The sequence below is a fragment of the Micromesistius poutassou genome, assembly GCF_964030765.1.
Source record: "Micromesistius poutassou genome assembly, chromosome: 7".
Classification (NCBI taxonomy): Eukaryota; Metazoa; Chordata; class Actinopteri; order Gadiformes; family Gadidae; genus Micromesistius; species Micromesistius poutassou.
In genome coordinates, this window is record NC_140277.1 from 3793404 (window position 1) to 3806553 (window position 13150).

At 49.0% G+C, this 13150-nt stretch overlaps 1 protein-coding gene across 1 annotated transcript in view; it reads left to right on the forward strand.

Annotated features, from left to right (window-relative positions):
- The window catches only part of LOC311350127 (serum response factor-like), a 17323-nt gene extending 4203 nt beyond the window's left edge, over positions 1–13120 (forward strand). The window contains exons 3-6 of the mRNA XM_084470152.1: positions 4882–5122; positions 9221–9409; positions 9705–9781; positions 10664–13120. Of these exons, the coding sequence (XP_084326278.1) occupies positions 4882–5122; positions 9221–9409; positions 9705–9781; positions 10664–10759 (603 nt within the window). The 3' untranslated portion in view covers positions 10760–13120. The remainder of the gene's footprint in view (positions 1–4881; positions 5123–9220; positions 9410–9704; positions 9782–10663) is intronic.
- The last annotated feature ends 30 nt before the right edge of the window (positions 13121–13150 follow it).

Consider the following 13150-nt stretch of genomic DNA (forward strand, 5'->3'; position numbering starts at 1 on the left):
TCGCTGTCCCACTCTGCCATGATCGAAGGCTTAACTGCCTCCCCCCCCCCCCCCCCCCCCCCCCTGCCGCCCAGCCCCCCCCCCCCCCCAGGAGTCTGATATTTTTAACTGTGTGTGTGCAGTTCTCTCTCTCGCTCACTCACTCACTCACTAACTCTCTCACAGTGTACTGTTGCGTGGCCCGGTGACCCGGCTGTGTTTGACCATATGGTCGGCCCCTGATGTTCGTATATTAGAATACTCGGCGCTCCGGGCTGAACGGAGTAGCTGTGTAACGGGTCTCCGGCCTGGAAGTCTTAATGGGCCCCTGTTGCATGCTGGGATTACAGAGGTGATTCCCAGGGAGCAACATTCAACCGCCCAGGGCTTCTCTAGAGTGTCTGTGAAGCTGTTGACGCTAACAGGAGAAATATACCAGCGAGGCATTTGTGAAATTGGAATGCTTTCGATAGACTAAATGGCAAGTTTCTCCAACTTCTCATGTTTGACCATTTTTAATCAGTATGAAGCCGTGGGCTCAATTTACTTTCTTAAATGGTTCATTTATTTTACCCCCCAAAGAGGTTATTTCAGTGGTTCAGTGGCAATGTGAGAAGCATGTGTTAGAGCAGGTGATTGAGGTCAAACTGTGTCGACCTTTTACCAACAACAGGAGCAGCCACTGTCAGCTGTCGGCCAATCAGAGCGGACAAACCTTCTGAAGTGAAGTGAACCACTATATTTGAGTCATTAATTTCATGAGAACGGTATCTTTGGAGGGCAGATGGTTGTCTTGCTAACCCATCAAAAATCATCTTATCAGACACGGCCTATCCTTCCCAAACGAGCGCACACCAGAACAAACAGGATATGTAATTAGCCGCAGAGAAGGGAAGAAAGTTGAAGTTGAAGATGAAGTTAAAGAAAAAAAGACGAAACATTTTTGCGTTTCTACACTCTAACATGCAGGGCAATGAGCCCCCCCCCCCCCTTCACACACCACCACCCGCGCACCCAGACCCCACTGCTGGTGCGCTGGAATGCATTACACCATCCTGGTCTATGTTTACTATGCAGCGGCCCCACTCTGGACCGGGGAGGAGGAGCTGTTTATAGAGCCACCGTTTGCACAGGAAAGACACGGTCAAACAACGCCGGAGGTCAACGGAGCAGCCGTATGTAGGTCAGGGCCATGGCCACCGCCTGGCAGGGCCCGGCGGCAGGTCAAACACCAGCAGAGAACACCGTGACATAGGGGTGTCTGCAGGAAGGGATTCACACATGCCACCGCTGGGTTCGGCCACCGTTAACACCCACAGTGAGATGTGGTAATGGTGCTGAGGAATGAACCCGTAGAAAGGGATCTGATATCAAGGAACTGAAATATACAGGATCCGATGTTGGAGGCGAGAGCAACTGTCTGTGTTGTCTAAGGTTGAACTTTACGTATCAAATGACTTCAAATGGTTTGGATTGGAGCTGTAGTTTGTCCTATATTTCAACCGTTCTAGTCCTCAAAGACCACAAGGTTAAATAGTCCAATACAGCTCAAAGTGTGTGTGTGTGTGTGTGTGTGTGTGTGTGTGTGTGTGTGTGTGTGTGTGTGTGTGTGTGTGTGTGTGTGTGTGTGTGTGTGTGTGTGTGTGTGTGTGTGTGTGTGTGTGGTGCATGTTCTAGATGAGTCTTTAAAGATTGTCTAATACAACTCAAAGTGTGTGTGCGCGACAGTCACATGGCCTCACGTCTGCGGTCGCCTCAGCTGGTGCAAGAAGGGTTAATTTCAACCCCCCGTCCCCGTCCCTTCTGTCCGTCCGTCCACACTCAGAGGTGATCGGGTTCCCTGCCAGCTGTCTGTCCCCTCAGCTGTTCATGCCCTCGCCCTTATCCTCCCCCCAGTCCCCTGTCCCATGTGACCCTCAAGCCCGTCCCCCCTCTATTCCAAACCTCCAGGGCCCGGCCTTCCAGCCTCCAGTCTGTCCATCTCTTCCCTGTGCTCACCCCTGCAGGACGAAGAGGGACAGCACCCAGCGGTGCACAGCTATTATGTTTGCAATGGTGCAGCCGAGTCTTTCTTTCTTTCTTTCTTTCTTTCTTTTATATATTTATATATTTTATTTATATATATTTTTTTTTTCATATATATATATGAATGTTTGTTAGGGTTGTTATCGCGCACATGAGTTATCTTGGACACATGCATGACTTGATGGTGGTGTAGGAGAAAGGACCGGGCGTGCGGGTTGGTTGAGAGAGTAGCTTATCATTAACATTTAGGGCTTTTAGCAGATGCTTTTTTCCAAACTGACTTACAATAAGTACATTTGTCAGAAGAAAGAGAAACAACAATATATCGCTGTCGGTACAGTAAGGATGTTCATAGGACCAAGTGCCAAGCACTAACAATCGCTAGGTTAACCCATTCCCTGTGTACAACAAAGATAGCTAGGATAAGATGCTACACAATGCATGCATACAACACACTTATTGTGTGTTCTACGTCCTGTACGCTCCGATCCGCTGGTGTTTAACTAGCGAGGTAAACGACCCTGGACCAGCCAAGCCCCCGGGTTCAGCTCAGATATGGGCACGTACGAGGCCGTCCCACAGCTGGCTGTAGATCAACGCAACTCAGATCCCATTCTACTGTGCCCTCCTGTTGATGTGCCGTCGTCTGTCTTCGTCACTCCACTCGTCGTCTGATTCACGTCACAAAGGAAACACAAAGGCATCCACGTACCAATTGTGTTTTCCCCGACACATTAGTGACATCCATTATCATTCAGTTCTGGAAATCTGAAGCGCATTAAAATATGGGAGCGATACACTCCCACATTGTGTTCTTTTCTGTGTCTCAAAACTACAAAGGTTAAGGCGTTTGTGTGGGTGGGTGTCGTGTGGTAGCATGTGATTGGTGGGCCCTCAACACTGCCTACTCCTCTGCTCTCTCACAAAGTCCTGTGTTTGATCAGTCCACTCTACAAATCAATAGCTCCACTGTACAGGTGGTATCAGGCCTGCTGCGCTGACAGCCCCCCACCCCGCCCCCCCAACATGTTGACCCCTCTGTCTGGTATCTGCCCCACTCCCCCCTCCCATCCCTCCATCCTCCATGCTCCTCCCTTTTTGTGGCTCCTTGATCTTATGTGTTGTTGTTGTTTTTGTGGGGGCGTTTGGTGGCTCTTGCTCATTTTTCCACGGCCAACTGTGATCCCCCCTCCTTCCTCCACACGCTGGTGCTGCTGCTGGTGTTGTTGTGAGTGCCAGCCCCCTGATTTCCACCATCCCACCAAGTATTCTCCACAGGGCTGACTTCTCTCCATCCCTCTTGATAGCCTTTTTCCTCGTTGCATCGTCTCAAAGAAGCTGGCTCTCAGGTGCAGTGGTCTTTCCATCTGAACGCGGTGCAGAAGTCGTCCACCTCCCCCCACTCAGGGAAATAAATGCACGGCAGGCTGGTGCTGTACCCGGCTATAAGTGGAGCCGTTCTACACCATCATCCCAGCATCTTGTTAAAGCCCACATAGGAGTGTGTAGGTGCGGGCGATGTGGGCTGAGATGAGTGTTCAGTACGTGGCCTGACGCCTACTGAAGTCTTCTCACGGGGCCCACGCACACGCTCAAATGCACGCACACGCACACACACACAGCAGGTTCTACTGCCTCATCACCAACCTTGCTTGGTTAATGTGTGCCACTATTTGTTTTGTTGCAAATTTCGGGTCTTTATTTAGAAGCAGTGAAATCTTGGTTTAAGTGGGCTTGTGTTTTCAGAGGAGTTGTTCTAGTTGTGTGTGCGACTGCTGCAGTTTGATATTTGAATATCAGGTTGGGATCACCTGCACTTAACCAAATGTCCTATCGCGTCTGGTCCCGCATTGGCTTACAGAGGCAGGCTTTGTCTTAGCTGAAGCCTGAAAGAGCTGCACGACGTTGGGGGGGAAATCACTTGATTGTGGCAGCGAGCTGGGTCTCAGCCCTCCTTAACCAGCCCTCATCGTACATACGGGTACAATTAGCTAAATCCCCCTACGATCCATGACCCTGCCCTTGCCTCAGGCCTGGTCGTTTCTCTGCGCATGACTTTAGTCCGGGCCATTCCGGTCTGGGCCCACCCATCCATCCAACCTTGACAAAGCCACAAGCATGCTCTCTGTCGCTGCGTCTAGGAGCTTTGACTCCAGCTGCTCACAGAGGAAAGGGACTATTAATAGGGCTGTTTTAGGTGCTAGCAACTGACACTCTCTGTAATGAGGCTTAACCAGCTGGTCAACCTGCCGTCACGGTGGAGCATATTGGAGTAGAAAGGGAAACACCAGAGACCCTTCTTCCAAACAGGAAGGGCTCCCGGGCTCCAGTCGTGAATACAAGTCAAAAGTTTATTTATACAAGGCACACTTTTTTTTCTTCCTCTACTGCAGCAACTGGTTGGTGCACAGTAAGGCCGTATCCTTTCCACCCAACCCAAAGCGCTAAAGCTAAAGTGCTAAACCACAGTTCACAGCTCTATCTCGGCTGCAGCACAGGTGACTGCGTTCGTTCGCTCTTCCAGATCGCCAGTGCTCTCTCTCTAAAGCCGAGCAAGTCAGAGCATGCCAGTGCACGACCTGTTGGGTTCTGTCCGGGTGGGGAGATCATTGTTCAGTGTTTTGATTTAAGTATGAATTTGGCAGATGTTTGTAACGCGGCCCGCATGAGGAGGATGGTGAGGGTGAAGGCGGAGGGCAGAGGGCTGAAGGTGCTCGCGGACGGTGTTGCCAGAGTGGCCCAGATTTCCCGCCAAATCTTGCAACACTGCTCGCAGAGATTTTGGCTTGTTTGTCTTTATTCCACATCCTGTATGAAGTACAATGATACAATCAGAAGTTAAACTAGTCCCCTCATGTCTCCCCCCCCCCTCTCCAGGACACGCTGAAGCCGGCCTTCACGGTGACCAGCCTGCCGGGGGGCGTGGTGACCAGCGGGCAGTCCACGGTGCCAACCACCTCCACCAGCATGCAGGTCAGCAGCTCCTTCCCCATCACCAACTACCTGGCGCCTGTCTCGGCCGGCGGCAACTCTGGCGCCAACGGGACCCTCCTCAAGGCCGGCGGCGGAGCCACCTCGGGGGTCATGCAGCTGCCGGGGGGCTTCACGTTCATGCCAGGTAAGGTGTGTGTGTGTGTGTGTGTGTGTGTGTGTGTGTGTGTGTGTGTGTGTGTGTGTGTGTGTGTGTGTGTGTGGTCACTCTCTCTGGACGAAGGTCCTTGCCGTGCTGGTTCCATTTCATGCTTCATTGATTAAAGTGGCTTCAAGGCATCTCCATCATACTCTGAATGTATAATATCCATTTTTTCTCATCTAAAAATGTTACGCCGGCAAAATGGAAGGGGATGTGGCCATGTTGGAAGTTAGAAAAGAGGACTGAAATTGAGACGCTAACAGCGATGCTAACACTCGATATGATAATGACTAATATGTTACATGCTCGTGTGCGTCTCAACGTAGACTTATTGCATTTGGGTGGAGACTGCTGAAAACACCGTCATGAGGTTTCTGATGAACAAATATCAGAGAGATCGTGACGGTGGGGACCACTTAACATCCATCGTTGGTCTTCCGTGTTTGAAAGGAGGCTCATGACACGACCCCCTACCCCGCCCCTCCACCCTGGTCCTGTCCTTTGTCTCCCCCTTTGTCTCTCGCCACAGACCCTCATTGTCTTTGGGTGCCATTCATTAATTTATTTAAAAGAATATATATATATTCATATACAGGTCAGGCACGGCTGCGGGCTCCAGCCTTTTGAACGCTCTGTCAGAGGAATAATTAAGCTTGCGGCGCACAATGGCCACGGGCCAAGAGCTGCAGAACACTGCGCTGTAATGAGTCATGAATATTGGAAGGAGGACAGACGGCTCGAGCCCCGCTGTTTTACAATGGAGGTGCTGCTGTCTGGAGGCCACGGCCCATCCTGAGCTGTACACCATGCACGCCTACACCAACACACACACACACTCACACACAGATGCAGTTTCACACACACACACACACACACACACACACACACACACACACACACACACACACACACATGCACTAGCTCACACTTGCACACACACATGCATGCACCCGCACTCACACACAAAAATGCACACATGCACACAATCATGCACTCACAAACATACACGTGGACTTGCGCACGCACGCACGCACACACGCACAAAGACACATGCACAGACAAATGGATACACACATGCACTCAGTGCTAGGGTTGACAATGTTCTAAACCAAGGGGCCTGCTGTGCGGTTCCTTATTGTTCTATCCTTGTTGTTCTTTCTAATGCTGTGCAGAACAATCCTGTAGTGTGTGTGTGTGTGTGTGTGTGTGTGTGTGTGTGTGTGTGTGTGTGTGTGTGTGTGTGTGTGTGTGTGTGTGTGTGTGTGTGTGTGTGTGTGTGTGTGTGTGTGTGTGTGTGTGTGTACTGCTGTGTCAGCACCCAGTGACTTGGGGCAGACAGACAGAGAAATAGAATAACGCTGAGGTGACTGATGACTGAAGAACAAGCCAGGCAGGCCTCTGTGTTTAGCCCCCTGGTGTGCAACACCCTACAATCTCCCTTCCGCTCTCGCTCTCGCACTCTCTCACTCTCTCTCTCTACACCCTATGCCTCTCTTTCATTTCCTGTCGTCGCTCTCTGTCTTGCACCTCTTGCACCACCTGTCTAGCACCACCTGTCTGGCACTGGCAGGTGGAACAACAGACCCCCATCCCCCCGCGCTCTGACCACCGCTTGCCCTGGGCTGCTGCTACTACTACTGAGCCCCCATAAAGCAACTGTGTGGAGGAGCCTGTGGCCAAATGGGACGGGAACCACAATATTTACCCACCGTTTTAGTAGGGTTCAGAGAGTAGGGTCCAACGGCGGGAGACCTCGAGGATTTGTAAACGTTATGTGCGTTTCGACAAATCGATGATGATGACGAGAAAGGCTGTATTTACTTTGTTCCTGCGTTGTAATACCCTTTGACGACATTCCGTATCGTCTAACTCTGAACAATGATATCGTAAAACAATAAAGCCAGAGGTGGATTGGCTCTACAGTCACGCGTTTGCGTCGTGAAGGGAATTGTATATACTTATGTATGTTCATACGTACCTGTGTACTATATGTGTTACTGGGGGATTCCCCGAGAGCAGTGGGTCTCAACCTGTGGTACGCGAACCACTGGTGGTACTTGAGGGTACTGCAGGTGATAGGTGGGATTTTATTCTTAAAACATACGCATTTATAATAATATAAATCATAAAATAGACAAAGTAGTAGATAAGAACAAGCACATCTCCGGCCTTACCAGCGCTAATCCATATCTAACGCTAACACTACACGCACCTAACGTGTCTCTCTTCGTGTATGTCTGTCTGATGGTCGGTACTTGTCCCTCCGTTCATCCGTCTGTCTGTCCACTCATTCGTCCGTGTCCCCCCCCCCTCCCGTTCCACCCCCCCCCCCCCCCCACCCCCCACGGCGTTGCCCCCTCCAGCAGGCACGGCCCTGCCCCCCGGCATGCCCACCATTCCTCTGAGCCAGCTGCAGCACCACTCTCTGGCGCTGGCAGGCCAGCACGCCTCGCAGGGAACCCAGGCTGTGTTCCGCTTCCCCGCCGCAGTCTCCCTTGCAGGTGACCCCCCCCCCCCCCCAAACTCCCCCCCCAACCCCCTGCCGCCTGCTGCTGCCCGTTAGCCTCTTGCTAGCCTCACGCTAGCATCTTATTAGCATATTGTTGCCCCTCGCTAGCCTCACACTAGCATCTTGCTAGCCTCATGCTAGCCTCGTGCTAGTCTCTCATTAGTGTCTCGCTGGCATCTCGCTAGCCTCTTGCAAGCCTCACAATAGGATCTTGTGTTGTTGCTAGCCTCTTGTTAGCATCTCACTAGCATCTCTCTTGCCTCTCGTTAGCATCTGGCTAGCATATCGTTAACCTCTCGTTAGCCTCTGGTCAGAATCTTGCTGGCCTCTCATTAGCATCTCGCTAGCATATCTAGCCTCTTGTTAGCCTCTTGTTAGCATCTTGCTAGCTTTCCCTCGCTCACCTCTAGGCCTACAGACACAACCCGGTCTGCGCCGGCTATCGCTATAAAATCAGCCCAGTGGTTCACTGGTTCCCTACCCATTTTGGCCTGTGACCCTGTTTCAATCTCTGAAGATAAATATTTTTTATCCAATCAACATCTGTGGGTATTATCAAAGTCCCGGTGCACTGACCCCACAGCTGTGAGCCACTGCATTAGCGTTGAAGGGGCCCAATTACATTTCATTTGTCGTAATGTGTCTCAAGAGGTCTTTGACAATAAGCATGTGTTTTAAATACTATTATCACTGATTCGTTTGTCCTGTGCTTTGATTTGGGGGTCTGCAAACAGTTGAGCGGTTCTGACGTCCAAACACACTATGTGTTTCTGTGAGTTGTTTCTAAAAAAACAAACGGATGCGTCTGTGTGTTAACGTCGGAGGGTGAGGCTCAGATCCACACTACAGTAGTAAGGAGGAACTGTTATTAAATATGAACAGATCTTGCACGTCTTATATCTGATTAGAATTTTTTTGCTTTACTTCCATCCGGATTAGACGAGAACTGAAAAAGAGTGAGCATCACAATGATTGGTTTGATTTATTTTCTCGACTTAAGTCGCAGTGGCTCCAGACCTGAGAATCATGACGGTCTCACCAGGCTACAGATCTTAGCAACGTTTAAGTCTATAAAAATCCAACTCTGCCGAGAGTCAGAATGACACAGGCAGATCTTGGAGATGGTAAGGAGAGGTGTTAGGTTCAGCAGATGGTCTTGTGCCCAAGGTGAGATGTGATAGGTTGGTGACTCTGTACTTTGGTTGCTCAGCACAAAGTTTGCGTTTTTATTTTTTTTATTTCACTAAAATAAAGTGTTTTCTCTGAGAAAATACACATTTGCAGGGAGTTCTTTCTTGGCAGTGACCATACAAATGAGATTGACATTTGACACAGTGGTGCTAAAAAAAAAACATTACTTTGGTAGTCCAGTTTATTACTTCAATAAACTAAACTAATGTGTCAGAAACCCAGTCTTTAGTTGTGGCCAAACAAAAGAGTGAGATTTCACACGCAGTCAAACGGTACCGCCCTCAGCCTGTGAGCGCCATCTAGTGGCCAGTGTCTGAACTTCTGGACGTCCGTCGCGCTTGTGCTTCCCGTCCCCCATTTCCTTTCCTCTTCTCTCCGTTCAGCGACGGCGAGCATGCCGGCCAACATCGTCACGACGTCGGGCTCAGCGGGTCACATGATGTACCCCAGCCCCCACACGGTGATGTACACCTCCTCGCCAGCGCTGACCGACGGAGGGCTGGCCGTGCTCAACGCCTTCTCCCAGGGGTCCTCGGCCATGCACGTGTCCCACGGCCAGGGCCAGGACTCGGGTGAGACCTCAGAGCTTTCCCTCCTCTACCAAACACACCAAACGGAGTCTCGTACTTGAATTGAACCCTAAGGTCCACAGTCTACCTAATAGGTGTCATTTAATAGGGTGCCTAGCCCCTGTCTCCTCCTTAATGAATTGTAGCTCAAAAAGGGATTTAAAGGTGGGGTAGACATATGTATTTTTATTTTCCTTGTTCTGTTTACACCCCTAAAGCAATAAATAAATCAATAAATAAAAGTGCTCTGACAAAACTGTGTGTGTGTGTGTGTGTGTGTGTGTGTGTGCGCTCCCAGGTGGCGTCCCCCAGGTGTTCCTGGCGGCCCCTCCTGGCACGGTGCAGATCCCCGTCTCAGCGGTGCAGCTTCACCCAGTACGGCAAGATCTCCATTTCACAAGTGAAACTCCCCTATTCTCCCTCTGCAACCAGCATGCCACTGAGTGCCACTAACGCATGGCGGCAGCACGGCCCCCTTGCTCTGCCCGGGCCCTGGTGTCTGACGCCCAACGCCCACACCTTCAACCACTTATACACAGGCGTGCGTGTGTGTGTGTGTGTGTGTGTGTGTGTGTGCGCGCTGCAGTGAATCAGGAAGTCATTGGTTATGTGTTCATTGGTTGAGGAAGTCATAGTTATGTTATGATTGGTTGAGGAAGTCAAAGTGCGTGTTGTGATTGGTTAAGAAAGTTATCACTACCACTGTTGCAACTGGATAAAGAAGTAGAGAAGCGTGTCATCAGTTTGGTAGAATGTTGTTATCAATGTGGACGTGTGCTCACGTCCACACAAATAATGTGTGTTGCCTTGAACACAAGAAATGCCGCTGTAGTGTAATGTGTTCATTTGATGTCGTCACCGTGCGCATGTTTCACTAGAATTATTTAACCCATCAACACAATCAGTCGGTTCTGTTCTGAGTTACCAGTAGACCGATTATTATTAGCTGCACTATTTTACACTGAACAAAGAACAGATTGCAGGAGTGTTGCCAGATGGCCGTGTGTGTGTGTGTGTGTGTGTGTGTGTGTGTGTGTGTGTGTGTGTGTGTGTGTGTGTGTGTGTGTGTGTGTGTGTGTGTGTGTGTGTGTGTGTGTGTGTGTGTGTGTGTGTGTGTGTGTGTCAGCGTGTGATTCATGTGGTTTGTGCGCCGGTATCCCATCATAGCGAGGTGGCGTCCAATCAGGCAAGGTCACTTGACCACCCTGCCTGCCACTGGTGAGTTCTAACGTAGGCGTGGTCTTGTCCCCGCTGCAGATGGTGATTGGACAGCAGTCGAGCGGCAGTAGCAGCACCCTGACGGAGCTGCAGGTGGTGAACCTGGACGTGGCCCAGGGCTCCAAGGCGGACTGACTGGTGGAGGGCGCCCCCTGCTGGGGCGGAGCCGCCGGCACCCACGGACAGACCCACTGACACATGGGACGGACTGAGGTTTCTATTTATTGCTGCCTTCCTCTGCGAACCGTGCGTTGCGGCGCTAGGCGTGGCCTGGCGACACACACACACACACACACACACACACACACACACACACACACACACACACACACACACACACACACACACACACACACACACACACACACACAAAATCAAGGGCCTATGTGTTGCGTATCCATGTGAGTTCATGTAATATATATTTAGATAGATATATAGATATATATTTGCTAAATAAATATACTGCGCTGTTCACCACGGCCGTCATTGTAACCTTTTTTCTATACCACAGATGGTGTTGTTGTGCTTGCGCATGCTTTTTTTAAAATGAGTCAGTACACGCGCACACACACACATCGCCAACACACACACTGACAGCACACATACACATCGACAACACACACACACACACACACCTACACACACACACACCTACACACACACCTACACACACACACACACACACACACACACACACACACACACACACACACACACACACACACACACACACACACACACACACACACACACACACACACACACACACACACACACACACACACACACACACACAGTGCCACAACTTCACACCAGCCAAAGAGACATTCACTTGTCTGAATGTTCAAGTGTGAGTAGCTTGCGTTTTTGTGTTTTTATTTGTGCGTATCTTGACATTTGTATTGTGGTGAGGATATTGATATGACTTTATTTGGAAAAAATGTACATAGCACATTTTTCTAATTGAAACTTTGTATTTTGGCCTGTTTTAAGTTTGGACAACAGCATGTCTGTTTTTGTTTTGTTTTTTGTACGTCGTTTTGTATCAATATGGAAATGGTTTGCATAGAGAAATGATAAATGATAAATAATATTGAAGATAAATAATATACAAGCTTATTTAGTGATTTAGGAGGTCAATACATGAACCCAGATAATTTTCCATCTGGAAATTATGCGATAGACATCTTAAAAATGTGATATTTCGCTGAAATAATATTTTAAGTACACAAAGCCTAACGTACTGATAGTTTCTACTTTCAATATCATTAAAATAATCATTCAATTAAAGTAGAAAATAAAACTCAGATTCACAACAGCAGTTGTGAACATACATTTAAATTAAGTTCAGCAACGTGATTGGCCGATATTTGCACTATCAAGACCATTAGCAGCAGTGTTTTATTTAAAGGGAACCTGACCTCGTCCGTTGGTTTAAATGATTTGGCGCTGGCATTTATATCATGTTCCCCTGCAGCTAGCTAGCGGCGACTATCACACTGATGAGTTGATTGGGTATCAAGATTTTAAAACAAATAGTGAGTTAACGATGAACTAAAATCACGGTATATCTTTACACTGCTCACAAACGGCCTGTAGTGAACCCATGAACCTGCTATATTGTACAACAAAGCAACATGTGAATGTAAATCTAGATCCTTATGCTCAGACAATAGACTTTATGAACAGTGTCCCACTTGGTTTCCACACACACAGGTGTACTGGTGTAGAACGACGACACTGCTGCCGGGTACACACGCATCGCTTGTATTTTTGAGTGTTCAAGTTTATATATAGGCTATATTTTGTGAAAATAATTGATTATATGTGCAGACTGTGCACGATTCTCCATGATGTTACGAGGATGTTTAGTAACAGAATGTACCGCTGTGCCTTTTTGAATTCCGTGGCTTATTTCCCGTGACGCACTCTTCTTGACGGGGGCCATGTTGGATTTGAATCTCTTGCAGGGGCCTCTGACGCAACATCTGACCTATTGCATGATTCTCCACACTGAGTGGGACAGGGTTTGGTGATCCAGGTGAACACAATATGCCACATGAATCAGCATGTCAGACTGTGACTGAGAGCCAAGGGGGGTGGGAGGAACGCCACAGACGCTGATGGACCAATGCCAGGCATCACTGCGTGCTCATTGGCTGGCAGGTGACAGGAAGAGGTGTTGTTGAAACTACTGCTTTCTTTACGCGAGTCTGTTCATGTGGTTGTGCTTGGGTTTCGGTCCCCCACAGAGCTCGGTTCTGACGGGGGAAGACTGTGTAGGGTCAGCGGAGACCGCCTCTGTGCCGGCGTTTACACTCTGAAGTATTAATAACTGTTTCAATATCCTCCATGCTTATTTCAGTGCCACTGAGAGCTAAAAAAAAAAAAAAAGGTATCTATTTCGGATTTATTTTTATTTAGTCTTTTTTTTTGGGATGTTTGTGTAACCTTATGTACAGACTTTTGTATTAAAAACAACAAACCAAGCAATGACCATGCGTCAGGCTACAGAAAGCTGTGTTT